This window comes from Alligator sinensis, unplaced genomic scaffold, assembly GCF_000455745.1.
Source record: "Alligator sinensis unplaced genomic scaffold, ASM45574v1 scaffold469_1, whole genome shotgun sequence".
In the NCBI taxonomy this organism is placed as follows: Eukaryota; Metazoa; Chordata; order Crocodylia; family Alligatoridae; genus Alligator; species Alligator sinensis.
Genome location: NW_005841934.1, coordinates 615008 through 635088, shown reverse-complemented (window position 1 = coordinate 635088; position 20081 = coordinate 615008). Strand labels below are relative to the sequence as shown.

At 46.6% G+C, this 20081-nt stretch overlaps 1 protein-coding gene and 1 long non-coding RNA gene across 6 annotated transcripts in view; one reads left to right on the top strand and one right to left on the bottom strand.

Moving 5' to 3' along the window:
- ADAMTS9 (ADAM metallopeptidase with thrombospondin type 1 motif 9) overlaps positions 1–20081 on the bottom strand; it is a 106846-nt gene that overhangs the window by 35422 nt on the left and 51343 nt on the right. For 4 of the 5 annotated variants that reach the window (XR_003093072.1, XM_025199046.1, XM_025199047.1 and 1 more), the window contains exons 21-28: positions 19058–19222; positions 17826–17990; positions 16420–16539; positions 15986–16090; positions 15727–15894; positions 14781–15059; positions 13983–14144; positions 13243–13419 (exon numbers count right to left, since the gene is read on the bottom strand). Coding sequence is in view for 4 of the 5 variants with exons in the window: in XM_025199046.1 (XP_025054831.1) it covers positions 13243–13419; positions 13983–14144; positions 14781–15059; positions 15727–15894; positions 15986–16090; positions 16420–16539; positions 17826–17990; positions 19058–19222 (1341 nt within the window). In the remaining variant the exon portion in view is untranslated. The remainder of the gene's footprint in view (positions 1–13242; positions 13420–13982; positions 14145–14780; positions 15060–15726; positions 15895–15985; positions 16091–16419; positions 16540–17825; positions 17991–19057; positions 19223–20081) is intronic. The other variant, XM_025199048.1, reaches the window with a different exon arrangement.
- LOC112549587 lies at positions 7–10052 on the top strand. Its single transcript, XR_003093073.1, has 3 exons — positions 7–4446; positions 4564–4685; positions 5391–10052. It is a non-coding gene; the product is annotated as an uncharacterized LOC112549587 (long non-coding RNA).

The window sequence follows — 20081 nt, the reverse complement described above, 5'->3', positions numbered from 1 at the left end:
CTTCCATGCAGGCAGACGTGACGGTAGGACGAATAATCAAATGCCACCAAGGGTCTGAGATTGAAAAGCCTTTGCACAAAGCATGCATTATACCTGCTTTTGAATTCTTCTCGAGTATTTCCAACCTTTACAGGGTGCACAGATTTGAAGCATATGTGGGCTACCTGCAGAAAATAAGCTGGACCTCTGATTTATGGATGCTGCTCAGTGAGGTGGTACGCTCAGACTAATCTTTCATTTCTAACAGTGGAAGAACTTTGCATTTCATTAACAGGACTCTTCCCACAGCTTGAAACAAGGCCATCTGCTTACAGGGTTTGTCAGCTAAAATGCCACGGTGAGGTAAGCTTTGACCTTGTCTATTTTAAAGCATACGAAGTGGACAAAGAACACTTCTTCACGGGTTTTTGGTGGAAAACACTTCAAAGTAATGGGGACAGGGGTATAATTTAGGCACTCGCACTTTGTGAAATAACGGTTCGATTCAAAGCTCACGGATGTCAATAGAAAGACTCCTACTGACTTAAATAATCTTTGGATCCAGCCCCAGAGGTAGAGCCAACATTCTCATGCTAATAGGGCCTGTTGATCTTAAAGGACGGTTTTCCCAACCGATCACGCCCATCCTTCGCCCAAGCTGTGAGCTCACTCGACTGCAGTTGAAAAGTCCCCTCCAGAAACGCCCGTTTCCAATCCTAGACAAACGTCATAATGAAAATGATGCCCAAATCCTAGGAGGATGCTCCCGTTGGTCCAAAGGGAGGGTGCAAAATTTGTCACGTTGATCTGCAACATTTCAGGGTTCAAGCTACATGGAAAGCTGCCCTCCGTGTGGGAAAGTGCACAACCCAGAAAGTTAGCATGAGCCACAGCAACTGGTTTGCAGATGCAGCTTCCATGGACATGAGATGCAAACACAGGGTTTTAAGGGCCAACTACTGATCGGAGCTGTACCAGTGCAAAATGAAATCACTCCCATGAAATGAGCAGGAAGCAAGTCAAAATTTGGCAGGATTGGCCATTCTAAGGTAAAAAAAAAAGTCTTAGATGCTTGCCTAAATGAAGCATGAACCTTTCTTGCAAGCCTTTTACTCCCTGACACCAACCACATGCTGCAAAAATCCTTCCTGTCTGTACACCTGCAAAGGGGCTTGTGAGTAGCAAACAGTCCCGCTCCACTACCATCAGGCTGAGTCAGCTGTCAGATCAGGAGCGTAACCTGGATCTTATCCGTGGCAGCACAGAAATGAAACTACGTGGCTGCTTCTCTCTCAAATCCCTGTGGAGGCTGATTTCTAGTTTAACTTTCCCCTTTCTGCATCTCCAACTCAAGCAGATTGTGGCAATGTTTGGGGTGGAAAAAAATAAGCACAGAGGAACAGTGTTGTTATAAAGAAGCTATGTCCACTACATTAAAAATCATGAAATAATACTACCAGCACCATGCCTAGTGCTTGGCACATAGAATAAAAACACAGTGATGTCCCTAAAAAGCTCAGAATCAATTCTTTTGGGCTTAGATTTAATTTAATTGTATTTATGATGAATTGCATTAAGATGTCCAGAGCCTTCAATAGGCATCTTTTAAGTTGCTTTTAAAAAAAAAAAAATCTGAATTGAATATACTTAAGCAAAACTAAAAATACTTCCTTATTATGCAGGTCCATGCAACTGTAACTCAGATTGCAAAGCAAACACCTTCTGCAATGCAATATCCTGCTCTATTGTTGTTGGACCGGCATTTTCATTTCCACAGAAATTTGCTTTCCGTTTCAGAGTTCAAGCATTAGGAAGATAATCTTCATTTACCAAGTATGCGTGAATTGTGCCGGCTTATTTCTTACGGCCTTTCCTATTCATAGATTCTGGAAGAGAAGAGGCAACTTCTTTATTAAGGTTCCTCTAAAAGGGGAAGACTGCAGCAGATCCCAGGACTTCCGATGGGGAAGTCCTTTTAGGTTACTCAAAGTTTATACAAGAGGCAAGAATTTCTTTGGGTGCTACCTTTTATTGGACCGACTGCATTAGTTGGCACAGAGTTAAACAAGCTTTTCAATGCAAAAGACACAAAAATTAGAATCACTTATGGGCTTAAGAGCCTGCAAGTAGGTTTATGCATGTTATCAAGAGCTGGCCATTTGAACTTATATTTTCCATATCCTTCACCCTACCTGCATACGACCAGCTAGCTTCAGTGCAGAATAGCTAAATACCACCAGAAATACAGTTAATTCTACATAGAAACATGATGTCAAAGAAAGCTGCTCGGGCTGCTTTTTACAGACACCGTGCAATAGTCTGGCAGTTTGGGCGGTATCAGATATAATGAAAGCAAGCTGCAATGATCACCAAAGGGATGCCCAAAGATAACGGTAATCAGATCTCTCAGGAAAGGAGGGAAAAGACCCAGACGAAAAAGATCCTTATCAGACTCTGCCAGGAGCAACTTTTCAGAAGAAATTAAAAACAATCCCTGCAGGTTTAAATTCCCACCCTTCTCGGATGATATTAATTGCAAGCATCCGCGTCCCCTTTCTAAGAATCGTCGCTGAAAAGCGTGCAGTGAAACAAAAGGGGAAAATTCACAAGCTTTACGTTTCTTCGTTATGTTCTTGCCTCTGCTAGATAAAACACTCACGATTTTCAGGTGGCCGTCTCCACTACAACTGCTGCCAGACCGTGGCGGGCAGTTGCACTTAACTACCCCCATTAGTGCAGCCAAACTGAGCCACTTGCAATGAGATGCGCTGGAAACCTGGTCCAGGATTTGCTGCGTTCAGCATTAAGTGCCACACAACGATAAGAATCAATTCTGCCCAGTTAGACACAGATTGAAAATCTTAATAGTTATTGAAATCTTTTTTTCAATATACAGTCTCCACAAACATGCAGTGCTCAAGGGTTTTGTGGATCTCAATTTGGCCAGGTATTGTAGCGCGCGCCCGACTTCAAGCATCTGAGCAATTCCATTGAATAGTCACCTGCTTAAAAGGTAGGCACATGCTTGATTAGATGCATTATTATTCATATAAAACTATCCCACATTTGTGGCACTGGTGGTGTTCCTGTTACATCTTCTGCAGCCAGCGTCAGAGGCCGGTAGTGGACCAGACGATGTGCAAGGTATTTACATGTGAAATGGAGAGGGTTATCTTTATCCTACGGAGACAGCAAATGAAGCAGTGGTAGAGACAAAAATTGCCATTTATTCCCTGGCACCAGAGTTTAGACAAGGCTTTTAAACCATACTTTACTTCCCATGGGCCAGTGACTCTCAACCAGGGTGCTGAAGCACCTGCCTGGCCGCTGCCCTGTCCCCTGTGCAAGGATGTGAGCCCTGCAATAAAGAAACTAGCGTCTGAAATGGGGTGCCGCTCAATTCACACCAGTGATGGAGAGCGTCTCGAGTCAAACGATGGGTGCTATGTATCTAATAAGGTTGTGACCGCTGCCATCGACACTGTACGAGAAATGGGAGGAATGAAAAATGAATAGGTATGAAGGGGGGGGTTGTATTGCACATGAAAGACACTGCACATGCCAGATGCTAAAAAACCTTTATTCCTTTTATCTGTCTAGCAGATATGCTGAAAAGCACAGCAGACCAACTTCTCTCCCTGCTGCATTTGATGGGCTTCCTTGAGTGCGAATGCGGGCAGCTTTTGCTTGCATATCTAGAAGGCGAGCTACTCTAATCCCCTATCGTCAAAATAATTTGATGTCATCTTTGGTTTTCTAGCCAGCGGATAGTAGTTTAACCATGCAACCCATTCCTCTCCGTCCCCAACCCCAATCTATGCATCAGAAGTAGGGGCAGGAGCAGGCTGTAATGTACCTATGCTGTTTTCAATGGGACCTTTCGTTGCAATTTCAAAGGTTGATGGAAAAAAACCTGCCGCCATGAAAATATCACCTACATTTTTGCAACAAGCCCCTCCACATGTCTCAATTGACCCATTTTTCAAGCAAAAAAAAAAAAAAATCATCATTAATTTCAGTTGGGGAATCTGACGCAGCACGGCTTATGCCTCTAACGACGGGCACCCGCAACCCAAACTAGTGAAGACTGGGGAAAAATGTGGCCTGGGCAAATATCATTCAGTTAGCCACAAAATTCTCCATTGGGCTTTGGATCGAGACTCAAATATACATATCTGAGGGCAGCAGGTTGTTCTCAATAATGCTATCGTACAGGACAAAGCTAGCCTATCTTTCTCCTTACAGCACCCGTGTAACATTTGTAACCTGCCATATTTCCTTGCAGAAGTTCTCCTGGTTCGTTTTCAAAGAGCGCCCTGGGTTCAGTAGCTGTTGCTGTCTGTGGCAATCTGCTCCCCATGCTGTTATGCTCTGTATAATGCTCTGTATAATGACACGCCGGGTATCGAAGCCAACCAGGCTGCATAGGCAGGACTGTGCTGCCGTAACCAGATGCTGTGTCAATTGGTACGAGGGGGCCCGAAGGAGTCTGTGCTTACGGGAGCTTAAAGAAGAAGTAATGAACATGCTTTAAGAAGGCTTCAGTTCGAGTAGCTCTAACTAACCCTTTGCTTTCATTATTAGGAGAAACCACTTGTATTGTAGAGGTTCCATTCAAGAAGGTGGCTTCGTGGATCTAGGCACTATGCAAACACACTGGGGGGGGAAAAAGACCTGTTGTCCCAAACAGCCCGCATCCTAAATAGGTGAGCTGGTAGAGGATGGGTGCAAACAAACTCCCCCCCGTTACAGAGGAAGAACCAAGGCACAAGAGACCGACTGCATGGTCCAGAGTTATAGAGGGAGCCCCACTCCCTCCTCTACATGAAAAGACGCTGTTGATCAAACCCCTTCCAAAGCCCGGCATATGTTCCTTTGTACCGACCAAATTATGATGCATGCAGCAAACCCACTGGCCTTATCTCCAAGTTAGTACAAAACGCCATGAATAAGCCTTAAGTGGCTTTGCAATGAGATGTGCCGCCCTGTTGCATTACCAACAGAACCGAAGAGTCAATACATAAATTATAAATATGGTGAACCTCCCTTATAATAACACATGCCCGTTTGTAAAGAAAACAGGAACGTCTTGCCCTTGCTGCCAGTACTTAAGCAAGGAGCAAACGGCCATTATTGCAGTCTAGGGTATAAATTGGCAACGTGGGCAAACAGGTTGCAAAGATCACAGCCCTGTGATCCGACCTGAAGACATGCATCTTGCACCTCATCCTTAGAAAAATCTATTTCCACGTTACTGCTCTCAACGGGTTTTTTTTGCAATCTAGCACACGTTTAAATTACTGTCTGGGTAATCAGCATTTGGGGAGACAAATGGTCCCGGGGAGACAAATGGTCCCTGGTAGACAAGTGACAGCCGCTGCTGCTTTATTCATTTTTTTTTCCTCCTGCAGAGTGGAATGAGGATTAACTCGTTATGAAATCAGACTCCATATGTATCCACAGATGAGCCAGCCACTGCAGCAAATAAAACTGAAGGCAGTACCTACCCTACCGCCTGAAATCATTTTGCTGATAAAACTATAATATCTCTCTGTTCTCAGTCATGGCAATATGCACCAGGGACCAGTACGTGAACCAGCCAATGCCCGTCTCATGGAGCGGGGGGACAGGGGACTAAAGGAGGAGCTGAAACAGAAAGTAGCAAAGAATTATGACATTACTATGGCAAACCTGCTTGCAAATAACACCCTTCGCACCTTTGGACCTCGCTTTGTGTGATCACATCAATGACTGAAAGCTGCTGGCGGGGGCTAGGACGGGGGTTATTGGTTCCTGGAAGGATGGACAGCATTGCCAGGGGCATTATGAATGTACAAGCTTGGGCTGGTCTATAAAATAGCATGGCCAACAGTGGCATGACCAAGTGCAGAGCTAATCTGCTCTGCCTCTAGATGCATCTATTATTACATGACTGAAAAAACTCTTAGAGCAACCTGATCTCTGAAGGGCCAGGTCCTTTTGCACCTATTCGGTGACTAAGTGGCGTGCAATGCACCATTTGCAGACTTTTGGACTGTGCCTTCTTCTTAGGAGGAAGTCACAAAAAGTGCACCTTTTGCCAACATGGGTTTTCAGGGTCTTAAGCAGGGTGACATAGGTGCCCAAGTCTCAATGAGACCGGGGAGGCCCAGTTTGATCTGAAAAAGAACGGCCAAACAATCTAGTGACACCCCACGGTTTCCAACCTGAGTTTAGAGGGAATACATTACTTCTGCAATCATGCCACCCCATTTGGGACACACTGATACAATAGAAATCAACCCCTTATCTGCACCATAAGTGACAAGGCATCTAAAAATAACCCTAGCCTGTAGCTGCAGCAGGCCTGGGCTTCTGTGTTGTTTCTTTCTTTAATGCTGGACCCCTGCATGACGTCCATTGGTGTCCAAAACTGCCACGTGTACGTGTGCAGATATGCAATAGCCAGGTGACAGAAAGGTGGGTTGAAAAGAGCCATTGCTCACCAGTTTAGGAGCAGAAGATACATGACAACTTTGAAAACAGGACGCTGAGCTGAGAGAGGGAAATAGCACGCAGCAGGCAGGGAGCGAAGGGGGATTTTTGGTCAAGGACAACTAAGCATTGACCCAAATTTGCGGCAATGAGCATTTGACCACGAAGGCAATGGCAGCAATGTTTTTGCAGTGAGTTGGTTTTCTGTGGTCTTGGAAGAAAGACTCCCCGAAATAATCAACTTGGTGGTACTCAATGCTGTGAAACGACGACGTGACCCTGTTCGGGTCAGAAGCAGAAATTCTGGGAAATCCTAATACTCTAGTTTGGAGACAAGGCGGGTGGCTTAGTGACACTGGCATGTCAGGTAAGACAGCCAAGGATACTGAAGTGCCAGCAATTAGTTTTCTCTGAACCGGAGACGCTGACGGCAAATAATTTCTTACCTAATATCTACATTTAACAACACGGTGACTGAGATCTGACACTGGTGGAAATAGTGGTAATTTAGATGGCATTGGGTGCATCTACACAAGATACTTAATGTGCATTAGTGTGGTGGGCAAAGCCCATGCTAATGAGCTGTAGATTTAGTCTAATGCACAGTAGCATCACCAAAAAAATGTTCACCTGTGCTAATGTGCGGTAGTGTTGATTATGGCACATTAAATTAGCACCTGTCATTAGTGGTACTAAAACTTAACGTACCGTAACTACAGTGCATTAAGGAACATGTAGACGTGCCCATTTCAACCCAAATTAAGGACCTACATCAAGCCCAAGGAAGTCAGAGTGGCATCAATAGCTGATGAGGTTAGCAAGCAAACGGCAGGCTGAGGCATAAGAGATGCTCATATGGGATTCCCTCTGCAAAAGTTACACCCAAGACAAAATTCAAGCAGGAGGTGAGGAACAAGAAGAGGGATGACAACTAAATCCCGATGGCCTCCAGGTGAAGAAAAGTAGTGGTAAGGTTTCTGCTGCCCTCAGTGGGAGGGGAACAAAGATAAAGGCACCATAAACTCAACTGCACTCTCTCACAATGCTGTAATTGTAGACTGGAGCCAATGCTCCATGAGTCAAGACACAAAGCAATGAACTGAAGCAAAAAAGCTCATCCTGATCTAGGACCCACAATTGCCAGCCACGCTCCTTTTCTACCTATGCATGCAGGACGCACATGGAGTTGGAAAGGCTGAACACCTACACAGAGCACCTACACAGTGCACGGCACGGAGAGCTCACGGCTGTCGTGAGCAAACCCAAGTGGATCAGCCAAAGGTTTTCATGAAGGGACAGGGTGATTTAGGGGATTCATGGGATATATGGACTTGGAAACCCCACCAAAAACGAAGCAAGCCAAGGAAACTCCCCCTCCAGCCATGCAGAATGCTAACCTGGGATGTTCCAGGCCATCTCTTTAGGGTTGATGTTAGCTCAATTTGGGGCAGGAATAGCAATGCTGTAACCTCTTGGCATGATGCAGATAACTTTTTGCCTTGACAGCTGCTGCCTATACGGTTGTCTGCTGTGTGCACTTGTAAAGGGGCAGTGGTGGGGAAGAAAGAAAACAGCCGAGAACAGCTGGGAAGAATACAGACCACGAGGCCAGCGGATGCACTGGGAACCTGTCATTTGTGCCTTTAAATCTCTCTGTGACCTTCTGATTTTGCAAAAATCTCCATCCATTTTCCATAAAAGGCCTAACTGCATGTGGGTCACAGGGAGCCAATTGTTTTTCAACAGCATTTTGCCGATCCTATTCTTAGCAGCGATCATGTCAGCTCTTCCTGAGACATGAGCAATAAATGGGGGCAGATTTGGTTCACAGTGTATGTAATTCTGCTATTCTCCTCTCTCCTGCAGAAAATGAATTTGCCGTGACAGCCACATTACTTAGGTGCTATATGATTCCTTACACACATTTCTGCAATAACAAAATCACCATTGAAACCGACACATTGAAACCGAGAACTCTTCATTCACTCTGCCTCTGCTTTTCACATTACCTCTCCCATCCTTCATCTGTACTCGGTCTGCTTAGATTTTAAGATCCTCCCAGCAGGGAAACTTCACATCTCTGTCAAGCGCCAGGCACCCTGCTAATGCTACTCTGGAGAGAACAACAACAATCACACGTGCGGGAAACTTATTTGGGGGCAGCTAAGTACTGCAGCCTCCAAAAGGGGCATGTAGTGTAGGGTCCTAACCTACAAAATGGGTTGGGTGGAGGAAACATTTAGTGGCATGGGTCTTGGTTCCCTCAGCACCTTTTTATTTCTTTTTGTTTTATCCAAGAATTAAATAGTAACCATCAATGACTCGGCAGATTTCTTAACGAGAGAAGCCTGATGCTTTAGTTTTGCAGGCACCAAGGTCTACATAAATGTTCTGTTGGCGATAGCTCTTGAATGACCATTATTCTTTTAAAATGAGAAGACCTATTTGCGCAATGGCCTGGGAGATTAAGTTTAAAATGGGAACATTATACAAAAAATTACATGCAAGCTAGTCAGCAGGCCAAATTCAAGACAGATTTAGGCCCAAGTGGCATGCAGCACCAATGAAATACACCACTGAAACCAAGCGCTATGCAAAATAACTGCTTAATTTGACCCACCACGTATTTTAATTAGGAGAGAAGCAAGCAGACTTGTGAAGATGGTGATAAGTCATTTCTTCATTATGCAAATATTACATCAAGGTAGCGTTGCGCTATCTATCACAGTACGCGCTTAACTCAATCACTTATTTTCTTAAGACCTACAAATACATGGATTACTTCTGCTCTAATTATTGCACTCGTTTATAACTTCCACTGCTACTTTAAAAAACGATTTCGCCACCCAAAGTCTATGCTGCTGGCAGGGTGCTGATAAAATGCATCCAGCGAATCACATGCTGTTGCAAAAATGCATTATGGGCTTTATGGCTCAGAGTGGTTTACCACCAGGGATTCGATGAAATTAGGGCCACAATGTGGTTTGCACGTTTTTATGCAGTTCCCACGAACAGAAGAAATGTTCGCACAGCAAGAAGACGAGAGAACGGCTACATCAATCTGCATGCATGCAGCAACCGGATGACTGGCAAGCTCTTTTCCACTATCCTAGCGCCTGATCCACCAAGGTCTCAGTATGAAAAACTCATTCTGGTTTCAGTGGGAGTTCTCTACTCACAGACTGAAAATTGAAGCCTGCCAAATTCAGTAAGCATTTAGCTCTGATGATACCAGAGGTTTTGCAGTCTTTGCTGTACTGTTTGGCTACATGGATCCATCCTCACACTTAAGTGTACTGACGAATATACTTGGTGACCACCCACCTGATTTTTTAAAAGCATGTTAGGAGTCCCTCGCCCTGCTAGCGAGTGTATAAAAAGTTATTCATTGACAGCCAGTTGAATTATACACCTGGATTTGAAGGATGTTTTTGTAAATCTGGTATTGCTACTAAAGCCTTACATTAACCAAAGGCAGTCTCTACCATGATGCTTATGATACCTCGGCACTTGAATAATAGCAAAAAGTTGCAGAATAAATTAGCTGGTTTAATAAAAGATACCGGATTTGCCCAAAGAAACTTGCCTGCCAGAATAAATTGGGAGTTTAAAGGTATTGCTTGCTTTGGGGATTCTTTTCATCCCTCTCGAATGTGCGATCATGTCAGTGCTCGGGACTTTTCATGCTGGTCATCTCATATGATCAAGCTGCGTCTTCCCACACAACTGTTATTTCATTTTATTCTGGACTACAGCCTGCAGTCCCTAGGACAGGTTTCATAGTTGGTCAGGTCGGAAGAGACCTGAGCAGATCATCAAGTCTGACCCCCTGCCATGGCAGGAAAAAGTACTGGGGTCAAATGACTCCAGCAAGGTGTTCGTCTAAAAGGTGTTTGCTTCTGTGAAGCTACTGGGCACTTTAATGTAAATAGTCTGGTCTTCTATACAATTAATTTCAGGCAATCAGGCATGAAGCTTATCCAGTCAACTACTTCCATTAAATTAATCACCTGAACTTCAGAATTCACCCTAGATGTCTTGGGGCAAGAGCATTAGTCAAAAGGAAATAAGCATTAGCTGTTCCAGTTGAAGGACATAAAATAAGAGTGTCGACAGAAGGTCCAGTGTTATATTACCCAATCTAAAAGTTTTCCTATCTTTTAACCACATTAAGTGCATCATCGTAGTTTGGCAAAAGACCCAAGAAATCATTATACAAATTCATTCACGATTATGTTCTACTTGTCTTTAATTTTCATTGTTCAACATTAACATTAGACATTGGAAAGGTATGCAATATTTATATAAAATTAAATAACAATATTGGAAAAATAAATACACTTTGTTACATAAATACATAAATCCAAACTGCTGAAACGTTTCAGCTAATACTATACTCTTGTTTCAAAAGTGACCAAAAATACGGTAGTGACACTCCATCTAACCAGATGAAGTAGGATCAGCTGCAGAATGATGTTTGCAAATCAAGGACAGAGCTAGAAGCAAGTGAGGTGATAGGATCCTAACAATTAAAACTGGACGTTGCCCTACTGCCTACAGTAGTAGCACACAGTAATATCAAAACGAGGTAGATGCATATGTATTATGTTTTTCAGGAGAGACGCAAAGCCTTGTTTCCTTGTTGAGCTCACAGGTGGTCTAATCCAGTTTCTCCAACACAGCTCCAGGGTCACTCCAACCCAATTTGAGCCAAGTAACAGTTTACAGAATTGATGTGAAAAAAAATCAGGTAACTGTACTTGCAAGAAGAATGATTCAGCCCTGCAAATCTTTCTCTAGTGGGAAATTTGGCATGAGAAAGGCATGCCGAAGAAGGGGAAGCTCCTACTGAGGACCTGGGCCACAAGACTCTCCACTAAAGAGCCGACAGTCCCATCGCGTGACACAGGCTAAGACTGCAGTCTCCTACCATACATACCTATGTGCTGTGATGCTGTTTCTGCACACCTGACTCGGCTCAGTGACACCTGGAATCAATGGGAGGTTTGCCTGGGTAACGCACGCAGGATTGAGCCCTGTATTTCAGATCCAGCCACTGGGCAAGTGGGCATGAGCCCGCTGGGAGTTACGGCAGGGCTGAACACGGCGTTACAGTCTGTTCCTGAACAGCTGTCGTGAAAATGCCAAATGCTAAATTACAACAAAATGCAACATAACCCTCTGTCTGTACCCTTCCGTTCTTGCAAACGTTCAAGCACATGAAACAAAGGTTAGCAGCAATTTAAAGGTAGCATTTTGGGGATTAAATCAACTGCACTGGGTGTCTAGTTGTGCTCAGCTCAGTCACTTTTAGCACCAACTATCAGCACATAAATGATACATTAGCACCTCGAATTAAATAGTTCATATCGCTGTCCCTTGTTGTGATGAAGCACCATATAAATACCAGTCATCAGTTTTATGGCTATCACAGAATTCACTGAGGTATGATAAAAAATAGTAGAAATGTTACCAAAAGCATCCACAGAAGCTACGGTGAAGATATAGTCCAGCAATAAGGCGTTTAAAAACCACAGCGATGAAAAGAAGTCTATATATTACAAGTAGGCCTCTCCTTGATAAAGTGCTTTCGAGTCAAATTACCTTTTTTTTTTTTAAAACCTTCTTTAACTACATTACGGCAAAATGTACAATAAAACCTTGACACTGATTTGTAGGTGACTTCAAAGTGGGCAACGTCAGTGGTTTTCATAGTAACCTAGAATAGTCTCACTCGCAGCAGTGGAAGAGCACCTGTTAGCATCCATCCTGGAGCACTAAGATTGCACCTGTCCTCAGGCGGTGAAGATTATTTAAAGGAGCACAAATGTCCCATGCCAGGCAGGTAGAATTTGGAAGCTGCAGGATTTCTTAGGGCCATTTTGCTCTTTATTGCCATGGAGGGTCACCCACCCCAGGGAAGCAGGACACTTCTAGGGCAAAGAACCAGTATAACTGCTCCTATTCCGTCCCCTTTCCTATGGTTGGAAACTGGCCAGGGGGCAAAAGCGTTTCCATATGTTTTCTTGATTCCTAGCTACTAGAAAAGCTCTCCGGGGCAACTGGCAGCTAGCATAACTTGGAGCAGAGGTTAGGGATGGACCAGTGCACAGACTGTCCAGGATCAGAAAAACATGCAAGAATAGTTTAAAGGCACCTTTGCACAGCCCCTTAGCAGCGGCACTGTATGCTCCGCCACTAAGACTCTGGGCTTTGTATGTAATGATATGTATAAACTCACAGGCACACACACATCATCTACACAAACAGGAATACATATATCGTTTATATTAAGACACGTACGTGTGAATGGGCACGGGCTCTCAGTACAGCTGTGCGCGCACAGGTACACGTATATATGATCTGTGATGGATGCATGCACACAGACATACACACGCGTGCACTTTACTTGTGAATGAAGGCAGGTTAGCACCAGAAGTCTCCCATAGCCATCACATTTTTTGCAGAGAACATACGTGCACAACGTATCAACCTTAAATATCCGCAAACTGAAATGTGTCGCCGAAACGCCAGGTTTCCATTTGCACGGCAAGAACTCACTCACAACCAAGATCCGTAATGCAGAGGGCTGGCACTTGGTTACCTAGCAAGTTAGCTTGCTAGCACGAGCCCCTCTGAACGTGGGTTATTCTGAACCTATTGCAAATAATCATCCTTAAGTGCAGTTTTATGACACGCAGCATTAGCCCCTCGGCTTTCAGCACGTTCACTCTGCTGTTAGGGAGCATCCAAAAACGATTCACAGAGAGAAAGATTTTATGATCGTACCGAGCTCCAAGGACCTGCGTTCCAGGCGGCGTCTTGAGGGCACTCCTGCATGTTGCACTGCTCACGGTCTGGTGGTTTCTCGAGAATTTCACAGCTCAGATCCATAAACCTTTCTCCATTCGGGCGCTGGCACACAACCAGCCTCGTCCTTGTGCCTGCCCCACATGGCTTGGTGCACTAGAGAAAAGCAAAGCAGCACAGGAGAGGCAGTTACCACCTCAGCTCTTTACCCACCGAACATCGGCACTGATCCAACCCATCCAAGTCCCACCATAATCAGTGACGGCCTTTGTGTCGCTGTTGGTGAGAACCAGAACGTGCCCCGGGAATTAAAAATGGACGAGGTTTTCAGAAGCGACTAGTGATTTTGCACGAGATGCAGATCATGGGTCTGTCTTCAGAAAGGCAGAAATATTAAGCTAAAATCGCTCACCACTATAACTGGCCGAACTTTCTCATTTGAGACGGTGCTTCAGAGCAAGAAGAGTCTGGGTTTTTTTTTTAATAAAAACCACTTTCAAACACGGTTCTGCTCCCCTCCACCCCAAAGATCAGAAAAATAATTTTACGCCTATTTACTCAAAAAAGTTTCCAGCATTTGCTCATTTACCGCAGACCCACTTCTCAGTACACAACTAACCATTGCCAAGAATATCCGTCCCCGTTCTTCACACGCCCTGCTAGTGAAAGCCCTGACCTATGTTTCTACAGAGAAAGCAAAGTGTCACCACGAGTCTCACCTCCCCCCAGCTGCCATAAGCCCATTGCGGACAAGGGCCAGATTCGCAGGATCTTTGCTCGATGGGCTTGGCTTTCTCGTCGCAGTTGCCCGCGGGGTATCCGTTCTCGTCCTGGCACACCACCACCCGCCGCTGGAATCCTCCCGCGCACGTGCTCGAGCACTGCAAAACACACAGGCGCCCACGGCTCCTCGAGTCCACGCTCAGCTCGTGCATCCGCGCCCTCTCCCCAAGCAGAACCGTTTCAGGGCGCTTGGCTACACGAGCGCCGAGCTGGTAACAGGAAGCAAAATCCTCCTTTCCCCCTCCAAAGTCACTGTGGTTACCAGATAAAGGTAACGCCCATGGCCCTGACACAGGCAGTCTATATAAACTAAAGTATAAAATCCCACTCTTGCTAATATCCAACTGACTGGGATGGCATAGGATCTTCCTCTGCTTCATTACACTCCTGAAGAGCAGACTGCTACATCTGCTGCCCCAGGGATTTGCATATAAAAACCCATGCATGGGGCTTTGCTGCTGGATATTTGCAGCATTGCACCAGGAAAAGACCAGGAACTGGCTGGGAAGTTGAGCCCTAGTCCAGTTGAGCCCTTTTCCGCACAGGAAGGAAGGCTTGGCCCAGATTCCTGACTGCGCTCTTGCAGCTAGCTAGGGACGGGGGTAAAATTGACCCCAGGTGGAGGATAAGGAACAGCAGCCCCTAACTCCTTAGGGCAAAGCATTCCTGGGTATGAGACGCTGCCTTAGGATTCCCTTCCAGCCCTGCGAGGAAACAAACCCCGGGTCACTTACGGCACCCCACGGGCCGATTCTCCACTGACTGCCCCCGGGGATGTGCGCGCGGCCTGGGTGTCGGTTCAGACTCCCCCCAGGGTTGAGTTTCAGCCGGTGATCTGGGTAGGGGAAGGGGTGCATTGGCCTGCCATAATCGTGGCAGGGAGACATGGAGCAGTCCTGGTCCATTGCTGGGAGATCCTCAGGGTCGCACTCGCCGCGATCCACCAGCTGGTCGTTGTAATTCACGCAGACCACTTGCCGCGTGGCCTTGCCTTGGCCACAAGTCACCGAGCACTGCAGTGAACAAGTTACCCATGAGACAATTACTCCCAGCCTGTTTAGCCTGAAACTCCTGCTAACATAAAAGCGGTTTCCAACCTTCAACTCCCCAAATGCCTGTAAACTTAGGGTGAAGTTCCCTGGTACAATCAGAGCCTACTAAATCTGTGGATGGTTAAGCGGTGTTAAAGTTAGAAGGTGCTGTGAGCAGTCGCACATTAAAGGTTAATACGTTTTTTTTCCCCCTGCACAGCTCTGATTTGCAACTAGAGGACTGGCTAGCAGGGGCACGGCTAGGAGCAGTACACCTGGGCTCTATCCCTGCTCATGAGAGGGAGGCTGGGAGCAGTGCATTCTGGGATGCTGGAGGACTGCAAATTGCTCATTTCATCTCCATGGAGCCAACTGACCTGAAGTTATCCTAACATGAGCAGGTAGAACGGCCCAGAGTTGACTGTCACTGGAAGTGGCATCACTTTGAGATGCTGACGGCACTCAGCACGCGTTACAAAACTTTAGCATGTGGACGCTCGCATTTTAAGTGCCCTTAACATGGTCTAAGTGTAACATGCAACATGCTGGGGCCCCGAGTTACAATGAGAGCATGGGAAAAGTGCCTCTTAGCAAGGGGCAGCGTATGGGAAGCACAGGCCGTACTGCGAGAAGGACTGCACTTGCTTACAGAGCTCCACTCCAGGGCCTTCCACTGCCCGCAAGGCGTGACGCTGCACACTTCTGTCGCCGATGGCTTGGGGAGGTGGAAGCAAGCCGACTCCTCTGCCACGGAGCCCTGGTCATCACGACAGCTGACGTACCGCATCCGCGTGCCTTTCCCGCAGGTCGCCGAGCACTAGGGAAGAGCACGTCATGCACATCAACACAGAAACCAAGCCAAGTGCAAACAAGAAACACCGACTCCTCTTAGCACCGCGTGCACTTACAGGCGTCCAGGATCCAAACCTCCACTGTGTCCTGTGAACGTTGGCTGAGCTCCTCTTTGTTTCTGGATGACTTGGATGGAGAGGACACGCTGCTATTTCACAGTCCTGTTGAAGGCCCACACCAGATTAAGTGGAAACACATTGGGCTACTGAAGAATATAAAGCAGGGCTGGCCAATGGGTGCATGCAGCTATCAAGAGGTTAAGGTGCAGCCCTTAGGCTCAAACCCAGCTGCTGCTCCCAATTCATGCCCCAGGAGATATTTCACAGATACTCCCGGGTGAGCTGCCCTGCTCAGGTCAGCAGAGCTACAATGGGATTGATTTGCTAGAGCCAGTGAGCGGGAACAATTAGATCAGAGGAAATGTATTTTATTACTCCTGCAAGAGGCCATGGTATAGCACATGAGATGAAGACAAATCAGGAGCGCTTACCTGGGTATCTGTCGGCCTGGTAGCAGCATTGCATTCATTATCGTCCACGACTGAGACGTAGGTACCAACAACGCATTTCACCGCTCTCATTTGGTAGCCCTGCCCACAAGTCGCCGTGCACTGGGAGGAGAAAGGCACAAGACAGAGACGGGTACATGTCTGAACCGCGATCGGATCTGGACGCTCAGCAGCAGACACTTGAAACACACTGCAAAAGCAGCAATATCTACGACGTACAAAAGAAGCCTCCCTCCTCCGCTCCAGGCATTTCAAGAGAATATTAGGTCAAATTTAATTCGCTACTTCCATCAGAAAGCTGCATGCTTCATTTGTCGCATTCATACATAGATATAAAGGTGTTTAAATCATTTAGCCATCTGTGGGCTATAAATAGACTATAATCTGTCACACCGCTTTACCTGCAGACTTCCAGCAACATAACACGACTGTGAATAATTTTGCTGGCCAGTAATGCATACGGACTGGATAACTTTTCTCTTTGTTAACTAACTAGCTCATAAAAGCTACAGCTAGCTACAGTTTTTAGAGAAAAAACAAGAAGGCAGAATACTCTGAAAGAGACCAATGCATACTGGCTGCATCTACATGTGCGCTTAACTGCAAAGTAGACTAATTAGCTGCAGAGTAAAGCATCACCATCTACACGTGCAACGGTATTAGGCTGCAATAAACTAATCCACACTGCAGTAAGATAGCATAGCCAGGGAGAGTACTATCAGGGATAGTACTGTCAATACTATCTTACCTTGGGGTAAATTGCACCCAGTCAGCCCAGCCAGACAGGGGCCAGACTCCTGCCTGCTACCTTTGTGCCCCAGCCAGCCCCTCCACCACCCAATGCCACAACCTGCAGCCCAGGACTGACCCCCTGCGACCCCTGCCAGCGCAGGCCTGCTCCACCCTGGCTCAAATTGCTCCTGTCCCAGAAGCATGTGTAGATGCTGTGCCTGGGAGTATTTTACTCTGGCGCAAACTGCTCCAGAATGCATTGCTTCACTTTAATTGCACATGTAGACACACCCACTGCTTATTCTGCCTCTGGGAAGGAGCACAGCACAAAACCTAACTGATCTGAAAAATGATTGATTATAGGCAGAGGTAGCTGTGGACGGCAAAGATATTTATTTCGCCGTGGCTTTAATAACCTAACTTTGGAAACCCATTTTAGAAAACCTTGGCCCACTTGCTATAAACACACATTAAATTTAGCCCCCAGGCAAGGGGCTGTCCTCACCGGCCCTGTGCTGAATTCAAGTGCCTTCCTGTAAACCAATTAACACCGTTACACCACCGAATTTAGACACAAGCTTTTGCCAAAGTGCTTGGCAGAGCTTCATGGGGCATGTTGCCCCAGGAGAAGGAAGGGAGCGAGTCCTTTGGCATACCTGGCCCCACTGTCCCACTTGCCAGGCGGCGCACTCCTGCTGCTGACAAGTCTGCACCGAATCTGGTTTCGTCTCCGGATTGCAGAACCTGTCGCTGAGTCGATCTTCTCCGAACTGGCACCAGGTTTGCCGATGCTTGTGCCCTTTCCCACACGTCACCAAGCACTGCAAGGAGCAGACCTCAGGCTCAGGGCCAGGCCTCAGCTGATGGTACCGGGGCTCTGGTGACAGCCGCCAGCTGAGCACCTGCCCGAGAGCCAAAAACCGATTGCCTCCAAGCACCACTTAGCAGCTGGCGGCCCAGAAGCGGGTATGCACCGAATGCTCCCGAGTCCAGCCTAACACAGGGGTCCCTTTTAGAAGATGACCCTTTGTGCAGAGCGGGGCCAAAGGAGAATGACCAGGCCCAAAACAAAACCCTCAACCAGGGTCAAAAAAAGACAAAGCCAAAGAACGTGGAGAAAAGTCAGGGTTATGAATAGCCTTTGTAGTAAAACCGTGCAGCTGAAGTGTGCATAATACTAATGATTCCTACAGGATCATCTGAGCCAGGTTCGGAGGTACATCTCCAATAACTTCAGCGAGGCTGCAGCCAGATCAACACTGGTGTAACTTTACCACAGGGCTATCGTCAGCGTTCCCCTTGACATTGCGTCCCGGGAATTGCTTCTCCGGGACGGGGGACAGGCCTAAGTAGAAGGTGCAGGGCGAGATCAGAGGGACCCGCTGGGGACAGGAGCACTTGCTACCTCCTTGCAAAGGCCTCGCAACATGCTTCACTTGCCATGCTGGGAACCCCCAACCTTGTTAGCTCTGCAAACAGTCTCCTCCCCACCCGTGGCCTTGCTCTTCAATGCCAAAGCTGGAGCACAGCTCTTTTTAAGAGAACAAGGTTTGTATCGCTTCTTTGCGTTGGTGTCTATGCACAGACATGAGAGCCTGGGCTAAAGGCTGCCCTAAGGACCGTCTCCAAAATCCCTAGCTCCGGTGCAAGGGGAAGGCTGAACTCGGTTGTGTGGTTAAGGCACTGAAGACACTACTAGGCAGGGAAAGTCGCTCCAGAGCAGCAAGACTCCTACCCCCCCAATTCACACAACCCCTTTCACAGCAGGATAACATGGGCTCCACCTTATGGGTGTGCAGGAAGAGAGAGGATTTGGCTCTTCCTAGGCAGGGTTGGAGAGAGGCGCGTAAGCACAGGCCTCTTCAGCATCCCAACAAGAGACACTTACTTCTGACCAGTCCCCTGTTTTCCACTGGGGACACAAGAAGTCACTACAGCGCTGCACCGTGAGCTTCTCCTGCTGACTGCATTTGCTGTCATCCAGCACGTCGTTAAAGGTGTTCACACAGATGGCTCGTCTTCTCCGCGTGCCACCGCCACAACTTTTGGAGCACTTAAAGAAAACGAAGCAAAGTGAGCACGTATGGGGAAGCAAAGTGAGTACCTTTGTCCCTGCCTCATCTAGTGACTCCTTATCAAGATTATTGTTGTTAACAACATCCTCTTGTGGCAATGAGTTCCACAGATTAATCTGAGGGTCTGTCAAAAAAACCCAACCCTGCTCATTTTAAATGTGTTGCCTCCTCAATCCAATAAATACTTGCCCCCTGTTCTGATATGGGGATAACTAGCAGGTTGGATTCCACCTCCCTTTCCCAGGCATTGCTTTGCATTTTTCTCCATCTGCTCTCTCACCGCAGCTATCCTCTCCAGGCTTTTTACTCCAGTCTAGCATGCAGCAGCATTCTCTGAATGGAGTAAATGCTCAACCAAAATATATTAATAAATTTTTAAAAACCCAGCCCCTGCTGGGGTTATGACAGAGGATGATACTTGAATGGTGTAAAGAGACCTGAGTCTCTGTGTACGTGCTAGAATAACTAGCTGCAGTGCAATTCAACAAGTGCAATTCATGAAACACTCTTGGCTCTTTTATTTCATATTTGGGGCCTGACTGCATAGCCCCTGTGCCCACAAGGTCTTACTGATGGTAAAAGGAGTTGTGTGAGCAGACCCAACCCGCAGAGAAAGCTAGAGTGGCTGGGCTACAGGTTGCCTCCTCACTCACTGGAAAAGCAGTAAAATCAGAGTCCATTTAACTGCATGCCTATTCCAGGAGCCATTTGCAGCTGCCAGCCACGTGCCTCCTGATGAAGCACCGACTGATTGAAAGTCTATTTTGGAGAAGGCTCCAAAATAGGGAAGCAACCAAACAGGGCAGCCAGCGGAAGACAAGTGGGAACTTTGCAAAG